The sequence below is a fragment of the Peromyscus leucopus genome, chromosome X (genome assembly GCF_004664715.2).
Source record: "Peromyscus leucopus breed LL Stock chromosome X, UCI_PerLeu_2.1, whole genome shotgun sequence".
NCBI classification, from domain to species: Eukaryota; Metazoa; Chordata; class Mammalia; order Rodentia; family Cricetidae; genus Peromyscus; species Peromyscus leucopus.
The window spans coordinates 97415673-97433658 of record NC_051083.1 but is presented as its reverse complement, the minus strand read 5'-3'; the positions used below and the strand labels follow the sequence as shown (position 1 = coordinate 97433658).

At 38.9% G+C, this 17986-nt stretch overlaps 1 protein-coding gene across 2 annotated transcripts in view; it reads left to right on the top strand.

The window, feature by feature from the left end:
• Trpc5 (transient receptor potential cation channel subfamily C member 5) overlaps positions 1-12689 on the top strand; it is a 261694-nt gene extending 249005 nt beyond the window's left edge. Inside the window, exons 7-10 of one of the 2 annotated variants that reach the window (XM_037199143.1) lie at positions 5925-6128; positions 6373-6414; positions 8588-8677; positions 11334-12689. In XM_037199143.1, coding sequence (XP_037055038.1) covers positions 5925-6128; positions 6373-6414; positions 8588-8677; positions 11334-12026 — 1029 coding nt within the window. In that variant the 3' untranslated portion in view covers positions 12027-12689. The remainder of the gene's footprint in view (positions 1-5924; positions 6129-6372; positions 6415-8587; positions 8678-11333) is intronic. The other variant, XM_028876912.2, reaches the window with a different exon arrangement.
• The last annotated feature ends 5297 nt before the right edge of the window (positions 12690-17986 follow it).

Below are 17986 nucleotides of genomic sequence, written 5' to 3'. Positions count from 1 at the left end.
ACTTGGTCGCCTCAGTTTTAAGATTATACCCCCCAAATTTAATGATTTCAGGTTGTTTTGTTTTGTTTTGTTTTGTTTTGTACAGCTGAAGAGCTCTCAGACATTCATCTCATTCAGGAATGTAAAGAAACAAAACCACATATCTCCTTTAAATTTGGGGGTTGATATCTAAACTTTATATAATTAGTGTAAACAGTAATATAGGATATAAATTATGGAATATGGTAGACTCAAATTAAAAAATAAAACTCTTTAATCTCTCATTTAAGTATTTCTAATGGAATCAGAATGTCATAGTTGTTATGCACAATCAACTACATGTTTAAAAGTTTCCATTACCCTTCTCCTTGAATTCTTACTTACATTATATATAACCACGTTTATTACATTTAGAGGCTCTTATTTTTATGACAAACTATGAACTAAAATTTAAGTTTTACTCCCTGTAATCATAAGGTAATGTTAAAAATTATTCTTCTAATGCTGGGCGGTGGTGGCGCACGCCTTTAATCCCAGCACTCGGGAGGCAGAGCCAGGCGGATCTCTGTGAGTTCGAGGCCAGCCTGGGCTACCAAGTGAGTTCCAGGGAAAGGCGCAAAGCTACACAGAGAAACCCTGTCTCGAAAAACCAAAAAAAAAATAAAAAATAAAAAAAAATAAAAATTATTCTTCTGAACTTAGCTATCATTCAAGTAATGTGAAACTGTTCAAAGAAACACAAATATTATATAAATTTTGATAATCACTAGACATAAAAATTATATTTTTATTGAAAATGAATTTCTTAAAGATATAAATGGGGCTTTTATTCCAACTAGTTGTTATATTCGTGAATGAATACTGAATAATAATCAGGAAGAGGAGTCAGCATCAATTATATTTTCATTTTAATAAAAGTAAATGTTAAGAAACAGTTTTTATATCTGTAAGATAGTTTTATAATATTACTGTCAATTCATTCAGAGTTTTGTGTCAAATTGTCATATAATAAATTGTTCATAAAATAGTATTTTTAGCAGTCTGTCGTCTGACAACTTGACTGGGTTGGCTTCAACCCTTTAACAAAGATAACTAGAAACCATGCAGTTTTTATCACCACAACGCTGTAGCACAGCTTAAGATCAGGGAAGGTGATACCTCTGGAGGTTCTTTTATTATACAGGATTGTTTTAGCTATCCTGGGTTTTTTGTTTTTTTCATATGAACTTGAGTATTGTTCTTTCAAGGTCTGTGAAGAATTGTGTGGGGATTTTGTTCGGGATTGCATTGAATCTGTAGATTGCTTTTGGTCATATGGTCATTTTTATTGTTAATCCTACCGATCCATGAGCATAGGTGCCTTTCCATCTTCCTCTTGGAAGCAGGGGAGAAAGGGGATACCGTGGTTAGAATGTAACATATGAGAGAAGAATAAAAAAGATTTAGAAACTATCTGACTTAGAAAAGATTTGTTGAGGCCAAGGAGGATGACTCGGTGGATAAAGTTCTTGCCATGCAGGCATGAGAACCTGGGTTTAATCTCCAACACCCACATAAAAGTCACGACGGTCTGTACTAGAGATAGGGAGATCAAAAGAGGAAGATCTCTGGGGCTTGCTGTCCAGCCAACATAGCCAAACCAGCCAGCTCCAGGGCCCAGAGAGATTTTTGTCTCAAAAAATAAGGTGATTGAGGAAGACACCAAACATCAACTTCTACTCTCCACATGCATGCACAGATGTCCACATGGAACACACACACACACACAGAGAGAGAGAGAGAGAGAGAGAGACAGAGAGACAGAGAGACAGAGACAGAGAGAGACAGAGAGAGAGACAGAGACAGAGAGACAGAGAGAGAGAGGGAGAGAACAAAAGAAAAGGATTTGTTATGTAGTATCACAGTCATTTGGTTTCTTGCTTTATGGAAATGATCCTGTGTTTGGTAGTGTCAGAGATGAACCCCCTGACTATCACTTCCTTGTTTGATTTTCTTTCCTTGAGCATGGGCTGGAACTAAGGAATTACGTTTAAGATGTACAGTATGGTGACCACAAGTAATATTACTAGATTGGATGTTTGAAGTCACTCAGAGTGCATCTTCTGTGCTCTCTCTTAGATGTATGAAGTGAGAGATGTATTAATTAGATTAATTAACTCATTTAACAGTGTATGTGTACATCAAAGATGCTGCGCATCATAAAAACATGTAACATTTAATTGTCAATTATACCCTTCAAAATCTGGGTATAACTGAGAAAAAAAAGAATTAGCAAGATTAGGCTATGAACATGCTGGCTTTTTTCTTCTCTCACTGTTTAAAGACACTTACAATGCTATGAGCTGCCCCGGAACATGTGACTGGGAACAGAGAATTGTCCAGTGAATAGTCGATGGAACACTGAACACTGCAGATAGCTAGGCGAGTGAGCAAGGTGAAGCCTACCAGCCGTCACTTCCCACCACTAAAATCAAGGTGTTGGCTGAACTTTCTGAAGGCTCTAGAAGAAAATCCATGTCCATGTCTCTTTTTCAGCCTCTTGAAACTTCTTGAATTCTTTGGTTAACACCATCCTTCTTCCTTCAAGGGCAAGAATAGCTAGCTGAGTCTCTCTTATCATGTAAATTTTTCACCCCTCTCTGTCTCTTTTTACTAAAAAGCAATCTTGTGTTTATGTTTGGCCCACCTAGCTAGATGATCTAGGGAAAAAAAATCTCTTCAAGCGTCATTTAAGTAGCAGGCTTAATTTCATAGGCAACTTTAATTTTCCCTTTTTGTGTGCTATAGCATATTCACAGTTTCCAAAGTTTAGATTGGGGCATCTTAAATGTTCTCACCACAGTTGTTGACTATGTGATATGATGGATATGCTAATTAGTTTAATTAAATCAGTTCACAATGCATACATATATCAAAACATCATGCTATATTCCAGAAAAATAGAGAACTCCTATTTGTTAATTAAACATTTTGAAAGCCGATGTTAAGCTTGGTGTGGAGGTGCTTGACTTTAATCCCAGCACTAAGAGGCAGAGGCAGGAATATCTATATGAGTTCAAGGATAGCGTGGTTTACATAGAGAGTTCCAGGGCAGCCAGGGCTATTTGGTGAGTGTAGTTAGTTTTTTTTTTTATGTTTTTTTTTTTCACTCTTTACTCTTAGGGGGGCTCGTCACCCAGCTCTCAAATAATCACACAGAGACTTTTTCTTTCTTATGAATACCCTGCCTTAGCTTGGCTTGTTTCTAGCCAGCTTTCGAACTATCCATCTATCTTTTGCCTCTGGGCTTTTACCTTTCTCCATTCCATATACTTTACTTCTTACTCCATGGTTTGCTGTGTAGCTGGGTGGCTGGCCCCTGATGTCCTCCTCTCCTTCTCCTTTTCTTGCTCCTCGTTCTTCTCTTCCCAGATTTCTCCTCCAATGTATTCTCTCTGCCTGCCAACCCCACCTATCCTTTCTCCTGCCTCACTATGGGCCATTTAGCTCTTTATTAGACCAATCAGGTGTTTTAGACAGAAAAAGCAACACAGCTTCATAGAGTTAAACAATTGCAACATAAAAGAATGCAACACATCTTTGCATCATTAAACAAATGTTCCACAGCATAAATTAATGTAACACATCTTAAAATAATATTCCACAACAAGTGAGCCCCTACCTTAAAAAAAAAACTGACTTTAAAGAAGCCATTATACCATATAACAGAAGAACCATGTTTTTGTCTTGTTTTGTTTTGGTGGGAATGCTGGAAAGTGAGGCCTTTAGAAGTTAAGTATGTTTGCTATTACCGAGCTATACCCCAACCCCCACAATAAGAACTCTTTATCTAACATTATTTTAAGATAAAAAAGTAAATGGGTATGAATCATCAATTATAAACTATCATGGCTCTTGAAATAAATAAAGCTTTATATAATGCATAAATGGAAAGGCCTTAAATTATTTTTTGAATATTCCAAAGTTGCAAATATCATGACATTTTGTTCAAAAATGTTGTGGCACATATTTTATTACCATAACACAGCTGAGAAATTTAACATTGGTAATTACTAATTTAGAGTCCCTCTTTGTCAGAATTCCCTTCCTATCTCAAGCATGTCCTTTACAGATAATCAAGTATCACTTATTGCATTTGACCATCATGTCATTTTACATTGTTTTAAACTCAAAGTCATGCTGCCCTTTTGCTGTTAATAGCACAGATTATCCCCTAGCCTTGAAAGCAAGCAGTCCATGATATATGTAAAACAATATTCTGGAAGCCACTGGAGGGGGTGGAATAGGTTTGGGATTCCTGCCCATGCCCTCTTCAGATAGTTCATTTGATATGTCCAGCAGCTCCTTGGAAAATATCTATTTACAGAGATTTTGTTTTGTACATTCATTTATTTAAGGGCATGCGGGGTTGTTCATGCATGTGCACATACATGTGCAAGAGCACACGCACACATTCTACAGCATTCACATGACTGTCAACTTGAGATTGGTTGTAGAATGCAATGGTGGAGAATTAAGTTTGGGGAAAAATAACATATAGATACCTAGCTGCCCCAAAGAACTTACAGAAGAACTTTCAGTTGGAGATGAAAAAAAAAATGCTTTTTTTGTGTTTGCTAATAATTTTAGATGATGAATAATAAAAATATACAGCTCTCTCATGAACCTCCCAAAAATATAAACTTAAAAAACTTCCTTCACCCCATCTCTACCTTTTGAAAATAATCATGAGTAGAAGCAGATGCAGAATTCCACAGCCAAACACCAGGCTGAGTTCCAGGAGTCCAGTCGAAGAGAGAGAAGAGGGATTCTATGAGCAAGGGGCATCAAAATCATGATGGGGAAACCTACAGAGACAACCAAACCAAACTAGTGGAAACCAACATCTGTGGAGCCTCCATGGGACTGGACTAGGCCCCCTGCATAAGCAAGACAGTTGTGTAGCTTGATCTGCTTAACGGGCCCCCTGGCAGTAGGATCAGGATCCATCCCTGGTGCATAAGCAGGCTACCTATGGTGGGACACCTCGCACACAGCCTTGAGGCAGTGGGGAGAGCCTTGGACCTGCCTCTACTGAATGTACCAGGCTATGCTGACTCCACATGGGAGGCCTTACCTTCTTGTAAGAGGGAATGGAGAAGAGTTTGGGAGGTGAGGCTGGAGGGGCTGGAGGAGGGAAGAGGGGTATCTATGATTGGTATGTAAAATGAATAAAAATATCTCCTAATAGAGAAAGGAAATAACCATGATTTATAGTTTAGTATATACCTGCCTAGAACATGTAAATATGTGATTTTTTTCAGTTGAATTAAGTGAGATCTTCGCACACAATACATACTGTGTTATTTTTACACTCAGGGTCTCCAAAAGATGTAAATATTCATATATATTCTATACATAAAGCATGACATATATTTTAAAGTTAGATTGTATGCCATTTGTTGTTGGGACAACATTTATTTAAGTAGCCTTCTACTATTGAATATTTAGATTGTTTACAGTCATTTGTTATTACTATACTACAGTGAAGAGCCCTGTGTATTAGCTTTCTGCAATCCCCGCCTTCTGTGCCTCCCTTCATTCATCCTCCTTCTTGTTTTTTGATTTTTCAGTTCTGGTCATTGAACCCAGGGTTTCATACATGCTAAGCAAGTGCTCTACCACTGAGCCACACCCCTACCACTTTTACTTGTATTTTAAGGTAGGATCTTGCTACATAGCTCAAGCCAGTCTCAAACTCATGATCCTCCTGCCTCAACTTCCTGAGTGGCTGGGTTTAGAGGCAGGCACCACGAAACCCAGTAAGATTTATTTCTCAAAGTGGATTGTCAGACCTATGTAATTTACACCTATAGGGTATATGTAATTTGAGTTGGGCTAAAATGAGACCTAGCTGTATTGTCCAGTTTCCTGCCTCTCCCACCTTGCACTTCTGTCTTTCACAGGATCACGCTGACATTGAGTGGAAGTTTGCAAGAACGAAGCTCTGGATGAGTTACTTTGATGAAGGTGGTACCTTGCCACCTCCTTTCAACATTATCCCCAGCCCCAAATCATTCCTCTATCTTGGCAACTGGTTCAACAACACCTTCTGTCCCAAAAGAGACCCCGATGGAAGACGAAGGAGGCACAACTTGAGAAGCTTCACAGTAAGACCCCCCCAAAAAATAAATCTGTTTCTGTTTACACAAAACTGCTTTGCTCCTTTCCCTTCTTCATGATGGTTCCTATCTTAAACTCTGTAAAATCATTCCAACTAAATGCTCTTGTTATCTATCAGTCAGAAGCCACTGTATCATTCTACATTCCTAATATTTACCAAATCCTTAGGGTGGGTGAATGGGTAGGGTGCTGGTCAACTGATGTAATCTCTCTGTCCATTTTGAATTACAGGAACGCCATGCTGATAGCTTGATACAAAATCAACATTATCAGGTACTGCTTACACACTGGGGCTAAACACAATGGTTCTTGGCCACTTCTTTGGAATAGAGAAGCACACTCTACTTTAGCTATATCTGGATTTAACTTGGGTAGGAGCTCTGAAAAGACTGTAATCCACTCAAGACTGAAGTAATTCATCAGGGTGGAGTCACCTGCCCTATAAATAAACCTGTTCATATCCTTTTAACACTACCTTGTCTGGATGTAAGCCCCCATACCTTAGAAAGCTATCTTCCTTGAAATTCAGTAGCAGACATGCAGTTGCTCAGTCAACAAGTAAACAAGTGCCTATTGCACACCAGGCACTAAGATACACATTAGAGAAAGCATTATGGAAAAGCAAGACATAATGTTTGTACACCTTAGAAGCTTATTATCTCTCAGGGATGGAAGATATTACATCATTAAAACTAATAAAATTAACTGGTTAGAGGGTAAAAACTTGCTTTAAAAAAAGCACATACAGCAATGGGAATACATAATAAATAGCAAATACAGAATAAGAGGAAATCATCAGTAAATTCAGTGAAGAAAAATCTTGTATCAGAACACAGGTCTCTAAATTAAGAACATGACTTTAATCAAAAGAGCAGACATTTGCTTGTTATGGGACCAGCCAGAAGACAGCCAAACACACAAATATGTGAGATATTAACTGAAAGTAACCATTGAAAATCACAGATAAGAGACTATATTTAAGCTTCTAGATCAAAATCAATGCAGAGTAGGGGATGGATCTCAGTTGGTAGAGTGCTCAAAACTATACATGAAGTTCTGGGTATGATCCCCAACACCACATAAACTGAATGCAATGGAGGCCAGAGTTCAAGGTTATCCTCAACTATGTAACAAGTTCAAAGGGCAGCTTGGGTTACACAATACTTAGTCTAAAGAAACCCAGACAGAAAAATATTCTACAGGGTTTAAAGGAAAGGAAACTCAACTTTATTCCACAAATGGCTTCTTTAATTTTGTTCCTCTTAGGTGTAAATAACAAAGAGGAACACAACATACAGTATTTCATGTTCTGAATGACCCTTCCCTCACTATGCCTACCTCCAACTCTAGTAATTTTAGAAAATGGTGAAACCCAGGCAAGATTCATCATCTTTATCTTCTGCTTCAAACATCCTAACAAAAGGAAAAGGCAGTCCCTGAGCTTCTCAGTGACTGATAGAAGAAGTTCATCGAGTGGCAAAAGTAGTAGCTGCAGCATTGCTGTTATGATAGGCTTTGGAATCAGCTTGAAGGAGAACTGAAATCTAATCTTTACACTTCCTGGCAGTGTGACCCTGAAGAAGCCAGTTAACAACACGAAGCCTCACCTTCTTCGTGTGTAAACTAGGAAGAATAGTAAAAGTTCCATTGCAGTGTAGTGAAAATTCAGTGGGGATGGTGCCCAGCACACTGCCTGACACATTGCAGTAAGTGGCGGTGATCATCACCAACCTTGCAACCATTAGTGTTTCATCAGTCCTGAGGCTAATAGAGGCATTCCCTCTAAAGGTGAAGCGTAGATTGTTTATGAAAAATGTCTGGATCACAAAATTACTAGCTCGTGATGGGTGGTGATGGTGCACACCTTTAATCCTGGCAGTAAGGAGGCAGAGGCAGACAGATCTCTGTGAGTTCCAGGCCAGCCTGGTCTACAGAATGAGTTGCAGGACAGCCAGGGCTACACAGAGAAACCCCGTCTCGAAAAACAAAACAAACCAAAAAAATTCCTAGCTCATTTAGTGAATGTCAACTTCATAAAGAGAAAAATCCTTTATTTCACTAAAAGTACTAAAGTTTAATCCATCCCCAAGGAATGGATATTGAATATGAGCATTCAAGGGCTATTGTAGTCTCATCAGACACACACACATACACACACACACACACACACACACACACACACACACACACAAAATACATGCTTACCTTATGCTTCAATAGAAATTCTTCCTTTGGGGTAAATTTAATGGCATACTCTGCCACCAAAATTCAGAGATACAATGACTTATTAACCCAATGAACTTTAATTTTTTGGGCAGCAAACTGCTAGATACTGTGAGGATTTCCTATTGCAAAGATAATTTAAGTGTGTTTTCTGAGTAAGTTCCATATTTACCTGATAGTCTGAAAAGGAAACTGAATACCTTTCATGGTTTTTCAATTCCAGGAAGTTATCAGAAATTTAGTCAAGAGATATGTGGCTGCAATGATAAGAAACTCTAAAACAAATGAGGGGCTAACAGAAGAAAATTTTAAGGTAATTTAATCATGAAAAGGAGATAAATCTCTCCTCTCCCCCCCTCTCTCTCTCTCCTCTCCTCCTCTCTCCCCCCTCCTCCCTCCCTCTCCTCCCTCTCCCTCTCCCTCCTCTCCCTCTCCCTCTCTCTGTTTTCCCGTCCAAAGCACCTACATTCAAGCTCTAATTTCTTGGTATAATTTAATCTTCATAGAGTCTGAGAATCCTGATTATGGAATTCCACCTTCCTATATTGCAGAAAAAAATGAATTACAATTCTTTCTTATTCTTTAAAAAAAGTATTCTTTATAAAGTTTTTTTTTAAAATTTTGAGTTTATCTTTTTTTTTTTAAGATTTATTATATATACAGTGATCTTCCTGTATGTATGCCTCCATGCCAGAAGAGGGCACCAGATCACATTACAGATGGCTGTGAGCCACCACGTGGATGCTGGGAATTGAACTCAGGACCTCTGGAAGAGCAGCCAGTGCTCTTAACCTCTGAGCCATCTCTCCAGCTCCTATCTTTCTTTTGTGTGTATGGGTGTTTTGCCTGCACGTTTGTTGCCTGCAGGCGTCAGATCCTCCTGGGAGTGGACTTACAGGTGGTTGTGATCCAACGTGTGGGTAGTGGGAACTGAACCCAGGCCCTCTGGAAGAGCACAGTTCTATTAACCACAAAGTCATCTCTCTAGCCCCTGCAACTCTTATTCTGTCTTAGCGTTATCTGTCATCCAATAGGTGGAGAGAATTTTTTTTCCTTTTCTAAAAAAGTAATGCTTGTAATTGAAATAGAAAATGACTTTCTTCCTTCCTCCTACTGCTCCATCTACACTCCCTCATATCTGTCCCATATCTTCCAACTCTCAAGTTAATAACTTTTTTCTTTGATTTTGTATTGTCTCATATGTGTGTGTGTGTGTGTGTGCTGCGCGCGTGCGTGTGCGCGCGCGCGTGTGCAAATACATAAAAATACAACTTTTTGAGTTTTTGTTGTTTGCATTTGTTTATATGGTTTCAGGGCTGACTACTTTGCACTGGACAACCAATTGGGGGACTTCTCCCTGGGGAACCTTTACTCTCCTCCCAGCAGTTACTATTGCCTATATATAATTCTTTGTGTCGGGCTGGGGCCCCAGGAAACTTTGAGAGGTTTTGATCAATGTCTGTCACAATCAGTCTTATGACCAAAATGAACCCACCCTGCATATCATTTCCTTTGATATTACCAGTGTGAGAATAGCATGCTTAACTGGTGTAGCACCAATGCATGGGAAGGGGTAAGGCAGCAAACAGAAAATGCCTGAAGACCTTAAAGGCCTTCTTTAAAAGATGGACAATAAAGTCCCAAATATATATTATTAACTTTCAAGTCTAAAGAAACTACAATTAAATAGTAGAATTTTTCCACTGTTGGTATCAGCCTAAAAGAGTGATTCTCACACAGGGGCATTTATATACTTAGGGCACATTTGGCTGTCTGGAAATGTTTTAAGTTATCATACTGGCATCTAGTGGGTACAAAGAGCATTGCTACTAACCATCTCACAATTACCAAGACAGCTTTCCGTTATAAAAAAAACTATCCTGCTTGACATATCAGTAGAGCCTAGAAGAAGAACCCCTATCCCAGGATGCATGACGAATGCACAGACACACAATAAATAACACACCCCTATAAGGCACACAGGAATTCTACTATCTTAATCCACAGATGGAACTTATTTGTTGAGGACCAATGTCCCAGTCACTTTGCTAAGTTATTGTGTATCAGTTCATGAGTACAGGGAGCATCTGGGGGCTGGGAGAGTTGGCAGAAAGGAAAAAGAAGATGGAGAGGTAGCAGGTACAGAAAAGCCCTGTAGTCCATGACACGGAATTTATAGTGTTTCCTAAGACAGAGACATTACTAAGACATTTTAAGCAGGACGATGACATGATCAGATTTAAGCTTTGAAAACTTGTAAAGGAACAAGTGAATGGTATCCAAGCAGCTGGAAAGAAGGCAAGTCATATGTACTTGAATGACCCCATGCCCCATCCGAAAGCAGCGGTCTGATACATCACCTGATACTTCATTTCTTCCATTTCCTTCCTGGGTCCTAAAGGTCTTGTCTTCTTCAGTTGTCCTTTTATTTACAGACACTCATGAGAGCCGGTACTACAACCAAATAGCTTGTCAGCTACCACTTCATTTTTAACATTTTGTGCTGGGGGGAGGAGTGTTTTACCTATATGTATATTTGCCTGCATACATGTATGTGCACCATGTGTGTGCCTGGTGCAGGTAAAAGCCAGAAGAGGGTGTCAGATCCCCTGGAACTGGAGTTACAGATGGTTGTGAGATGCCATGTGAGTGCTGGGAATTGAACCCAGGTCATCTCGGAGAGGAGCCATTGTTCCTAACTCCTAAGCCATTTCTCCAGCCCAGTTTTTTCTTAGAGATTAGTTTCTTATGTTCCTGATCCACGGGTTCTGAAGTCAAGCTTACCACTGCAGTTTTTCCATTGGTCACAGAACAGTCTTTCTGTGCTTGAACTAATGAAAGATTTTTAAAGTACAATGTGTGCTTCATGATTTATTACTATGCAAAACTTAGCCTATCCAAAATTCCAAATGTCTTCTTTAAACTAAAGACCATTTTTCTGACAAGCCATGTCTCCTTTCTTTCTCTAGGAATTAAAGCAGGACATCTCCAGCTTTCGATATGAAGTGCTTGACCTCTTGGGAAACAGAAAACATCCAAGAAGAAGCTTTTCCACTAGCAGCGCTGAATTCTCTCAAAGAGATGATACCAATGATGGCAGTGGTGGGGCTCGGGCCAAATCTAAGAGTGTCTCTTTCAATTTAGGCTGCAAGAAAAAGGCCTGCCACGGGGCACCTCTCATCAGAACCATGCCAAGAGCCAGTGATGCTCAAGGAAAGTCAAAAGCTGAGTCATCAAGCAAACGGTCCTTCATGGGTCCCTCTCTCAAGAAACTGGGTCTCCTGTTCTCCAAGTTTAACGGTCAGACCTCTGAACCTACTCCAGAGCCCATGTACACAATCTCCGATGGGATCGCACAGCAGCATTATATGTGGCAGGACATCAGATATTCGCAGATGGAGAAAGGGAAGGCAGAGGCCTGTTCTCAAAGTGAAATGAACCTCAGTGAGGTAGAGTTAGGTGAAATCCGGGGTGCTGCTCGGAGCAGTGAATGCCCCCTAGCCTGTTCCAGCTCTCTTCACTGTGCATCCGGCATTTGCTCCTCAAATTCTAAACTTTTAGACTCCTCAGAGGATGTATTTGAAACTTGGGGAGAGGCTTGCGACTTGCTCATGCACAAATGGGGTGATGGACAGGAAGAACAAGTTACAACTCGGCTCTAAGTCAAATCCCCACCAGCTATTCTGGAAGAGAAAATTTGTAATGTCCTCATTCTCAGAGGTGACCCCAAATATGGTTCCCTCACGGTCCCCCCTCCAAGGAGTGAAACTCCTCTTGTTTTCAGTCTTTTATAGCCACATTCCTCATGCTTTGTTTTATTGTTATTATAATTTGCCTTTTGATATCTCCAAATACTTAAATCCATCTCGAAACCAACTGAAGGGGCATTGCCCCTAGTCAGCAGAGGTGCAGTCGGGTGCTTAACCCCTTTGCTTTGCTGTTCTTACCCTTGCCTCGTTGACGCTCCAGGTGCCACTTTGCTACCATAGCTGCCGCACAGATTCCTGACTTCCCTCGGGATCTCACACCCATCTCCCCACAGAGCTGAGGGATATGGTCAGCAGTCCCTACCAGCTACCAGATAAGGCAAATCAACCTGCCTGTCTTTGTTGCTCTTCAGTGCTACACGCTGCCCATGCTGGTTCAATGAACAGCATGAATGGGAGACTAGACTCCAAAGAATTGGCAGCTTGTGGTTTCTAGGTAGAACTAGCCTTTCTGTTTTGTTTTAAAACATTATAACTTCTAATTGTAGGGACTGTTGAGGTTTCGTTTCTTAAAGATGTGTTAGTTTCTTAACGTGTGCCAATGAGATATTTACTCTACAGTGTGTGTCATATATATAATAAGTTAGCTGATTTCCTTTCCTGTGTTTGTATATTTCAGTTAACTTATACATTTTAAATTTTGAGACTATCAAAATTAGAATTTAGGATGTGTACTTTTTTCCAAAACATCTTCTACTGCACTTTAACCAATAGTTACTACATCTCATACATTGGCAAGAAAAAATATAACTAGCTGGCATATTTATAGAGTCCTATCTACTGTGGATAGTTTTAATCATCATTGATATAAAGGCATTTCTAAGCCTAAAGACTGGATTTGAAATATTTTTTATGAGAAAAATGACATTTTACTGAGGTATTTAAATTTAGGGGGGAAAGAGCACCTTAATTTAATTAATTGCTTTCTGGAAAGAAAACCTAGCAGACACAATTTTAGGTTCAGATAACCTAATTCAGGTTGCAGCTGTAATATCCACTGGGAGACAGGGGAAACTGCATGTGTGAACTGTTAGATATATAATGTAATAATCCTAGTGGATTCGTAGAACTAAATTCTGCCTTCAAAGAAAGCTGCATTTATGCATTCAGACTCTTTCCCATAGCCCAGGAGTACTTAATCAGAACACAAGTTAAAAACAAAGTTAGGATGCATATGGTAATCATTTTAGGACTGACAACCACCAAACAACAGCCTGCTGAGCAAGCATAGTTTTACCAACGTATGCTTGGCTTGTGGAGATTAACAATTTATATGGCAGAAAAGTAAAAAAGTTCGTTGGGCATCACCTGTTCTTTTTAAGTGTCAGCAGCAACAAGAATCCATCTACATTCTTGTGTGCAGTCTGCTGGACGTGAAAGGAATTGTTCAACAATGTAAATGTGTCTGTAAACTTGCTTTTGACAGTGTAGTTTATGTTAAACTGACTTTCCACCTCTATCCCTAGCATTGGTGAATGACGGTAAAAGTGTTTCATGTGGAAAGGAGCCAAATTAGGGGCAAGGGAGGCAGGAAGTAGTGCTGAACACAACTCCGACACACAGAAAAGGGAACGAGAGTAAGATGAATCAACACGAATTTGGCAAGGGTTAATTCCAAAATAATCTTAGTCTTATCTGAAGTGCTCATTTGGTCAAATCCAACTGCTGCCCTACTGAGGGACCATCACAAATACCTATGACACTGGGACAGATTCCTTTCTAAAAGGAAGAGTTCTAAAGTCACAATTTCAACTTTCCCAACTGTAAAACTTATTCTTAATAATAAATCAACCTCAACTACAACCCTAACTCACACCACCACCAACAAAGCCAACATATAACCATATAGTCGAAACATCTTTCTCACCAATATACAGACTATTAATAATCTAGGTGTAACTGTTGTAATGATCAGAAAACAGTAGGAAGGCATGAAGTCGTGGTCCAAAGCAGTCTTCTCTCAGTAACATTCTGAAGAGAGAGGAAAGCCATTACAACAGCCATTCTCTGCAATTGAAAGACAGCAGTGCCATATTTCTTGGGAACACATTCCATACCAGATCTCCTTAGGGTTATCATCTTTGTGACTTGGGCTTTAGCTTTCACTAGCTATGTTGATGCCTCATTTAGGATAAATGTTGAAACTAAACAGCGATTGTCCTAAGTTCCATGTTGGTGATAGCAACATTTTTATTAACTCTAAGATAATGCCAAGCAGAAAAGAGAAAGACATCTTTCTACCCAGCCACTGTTTACAAACATTTCAGGGATGGAGAACTTCCCTGACAGTCAGCCCTGAATTCTGTTCCTGGTACAATTTTAAAAGGGTGGAGGGTTGGAAAGATGGCTCAGTGCTTAAAAGCACTCACTCTAGCAGATGATCCAGATTCTATTCCCAGCACCCACAGGGCAGCTCAATCTGTCTGTAACTCCAGTTCCAGGGCATCTAATGCCCTCTTCCAGATTCCCCAGGCACCAAGCACACATGTAATACATAGACATATATGTAGGCAAAACATTTACACACATAAAATAAAAGTGAATAAGTCTTTTTTTTTAAAGGGAGAGGATTTGAAATAAAAATTCTTAAGCATGTCTTTTCACTGCTGAGAAGGTACAAAGGTAACTTGAGAGTAAATTTGTAAGCCAGAGAGAGAGAACTGTAGAGAGGATCAACTGGATTCTAACCTCATATTTAAAGTTTTTTTTTAAAAGGTGGCACCATGGTATCCAGAGAAGGGCACCAAGCTGGTCAATAAACACAAAAATTTCCCCAGTATGCTATTTGGTGGTTCACAGAAGGTGCTTGTAAGTGGCCTTAGAGCTTTACTTTTTAAAAATGATGCAGGAAACAAACTAAGGGGTTATGTCATCTTCAAGCTCAGAATTGCTTTTTTTTAAGTTTATTGATCTGAACTCGGCTTCTTTTCTGAAATATTAGCATCAGTGATTGTGGTACTTGAGAAACATATACACATTCAAAACTATAGTATTTAAACACAAACTTAGTAGAATGCCCTATGCCAGCCCAAAGCTACTTTTTGTTGCTATTTTTTTAATCTGTCGGGAAAAGTTGTAAAAGCTCTATGGAAGATTCCTGTGACTACACAAATAAATAGCAGACAATTTCTGTAGTAAGAGAAAAAGTTCACTACTTTTCATTATTAGTAGTATATATTCATGACATAAAATCATGGGTTTCACTTTGACTTTTTCTACATTTGTGCCATGTATTTTGCTCACATTTCCCTCTTGTCCTTCTCCTTCCTTTTCTCTCCCCAAAATAGTCTTTCTACTTCAATTCATGGATATGTTTTAAATATAGATTCCACATATGAAAGTAAACATGTGCTACTTATCTGTGTGAGCCAGGCTTATTTTGCTTAACATGATGCTCTCCAGTCCCAAGCATTTCCCTGCCAATGATGTTAATTTCATTCTCCATGGATGAGTAAACCTCCATTGTGCATATCATATTTTCTTTATTCACCTGGTGACAGCCGACTACTTCGGATCCCTGTAATCAACTTCTACACATGTCCTCTTCTGACACCTCTAAAAAAAACCCTTCCTTACAACTCTAAATCTCTTAATAGAAGCAAAAAGAACTCAATTAGTAAGTAAAAGCTGCCTATGGTGAAGGCCAATAGTAACCCATTTGCAGCAGACTCTAGTGGGTTTCAGAATAGGAATTCTACCCTCACTGCCTCATTTCATGCAGGTATGCACACATACATATCACAAACATAGATGACATTTTTCTCATTGGTACTAGAAAGAAGTGTGCCTTTTGGCAAGCAGATTAAGGTGGGCTGGGAATTTTATGTCTTTTCCAATGAACTTCAATATATTCCTAACTGCCTTCTAATCTAAAAGACCTCTAGACAATGTTTTTAGTGCCACGGAACTCTTAGAAGAGACCCTAGAAAAAGAAAGCAGAAAGGGCACTTGATATTTTAATAAGGGTTCTTCAAAGTGACAGCAAAGAAACAAAAGCTTTCAAAGGACAGACAAGTGTTACTAACCACTACAAATAGAAATAAATCATCAAATTGTTGAACTCTTAGGATGATAAAATTGAGATAAATTGTTTGATTAAAAATGTTATTTCTGGGGCTGGAGAGAGAGCTCAATGGTTAAGAGCACTTGCTCATCTTCCAGAACACCAGAGTTCAGTTTCCATCAAGCATATCAGGAAGCTTACAACAGCTTGCAACTACAGCTCCAAAGGATCCCAGTCCTCTTCTGGCGTGTGTGCGTGCGCACACATACACACACAGAGTAGTGCAGTTTCTTATGGCTGGGTGAGTGGTTAATAAGAGCACTCACCTAACATAAGCAAGATTCTAGGTTTGATCCCCCAAAAGATAATTTTACATCAACCTTTCTCCAACAAAATCTAGAAATCAATATGTAGAAATGCTCAACTTATTCAGTGATAAGAGAAAAACTAGCTGCTCTAAAAAACTCTCGTACAGAATCCTGCTTTTCAAGTTTTGGATATTAGAGCTGAATTTCAAAAAGCAGTAGTTTCTCATGTAGCATCACTGTATTAATAAAGTCATCAGGCAAGATCCATATTAAAATTATTATTTTAAACTGTGCAGTGTCACAGATTGCCTTTCCAAATATGGAGGACTGTTCTAAATTTTACCTAAGAAATGAGTCTGCTACAACTTTATGAAAGAGAAGAGCTAAACTAGGGGATGGTACATATGGAAAGAAAACCAGATTACACATCTGTCATATTTAGTCCCATAAATTTACAGTTTTAAGTATATAACCTATGATTACAAATGAGTTCTATAAATTTGCCAGAACTTACACATCAAAATGAATGACATCCATCAAGCAAGTCATCTTAAATATCTGCACCTGCTGCGTGGTAGGGCACATACCTGTAATCCCAGTGAGGCCTGACTGATCTATACAGCGAGTTCAAGGACAGCTAGAGCTACACAGAGGCAAAAAAAAAATAAAAAGAAAGAAAAGAACCTACACTATACCCATATTCTAATGATGCCACCATTAGTTACCATATTTTAAACGTCTACTTTGTAAGTCTTTCAACACCTACAATACACTCTCTGAATAACCTAATAACACAAAATCATAATTCTACAAGATTTGAATTTTTAGAAATATTCAAAAATAAGTTGTGGTTCAAAAATGGTCAAATGAAGGGTAACTTACTTAGTTTTTTTTAAAAAAAAGTAAACATCTTCAAGCACTGAACAACAGGCACAGTGGTGAGTTTTCAGTGTACATGCCTAGAACCCCTTAGTCAAACGTATCCTATTACTTCCCAAAGATACCTTATTTCTTCCCTTTGCAACTTAAAATCAACTTTCAACATTCTTGGGAGTAGTGGCAGCTTTACAAAAATAAATATAGTGCCTCCTAAAAAAATTTAAAGGACAAGATACATAAGTAGAGAACCTCCACAGATTACGGAACAATCAAGATTTAACCCCTGAAATCCTGGTGTTTAAACAAGGTACATGAAGAGTTCCTGTGGCCTAAGATGTAAACAAACTGACAACTGTCTTTCTACATCTTAGGTGATCCAAAAGAAACATTTTATCATGTACAGGTTCTGGCAAGTGGGTTGTTAGCAAGGAGTTACTGGAAAAACAAAAACCCCTGAAGATTCTACAGAATAACGGGAGCCTTTTGGACTGAACATTCAGAGTGGTGGATATAGTGAGATGAGGCTCAAATAGAAAGACGAAAGCAGCTAGCTCAGGTCATCTGAAAATCTAATGTCCAATGTAGATGTTTCCATAGGAGATCTAATCATTTTATTTAAAATACAGCTTCATCAACAGCACTATACTTCAACAACCAAGGCAACT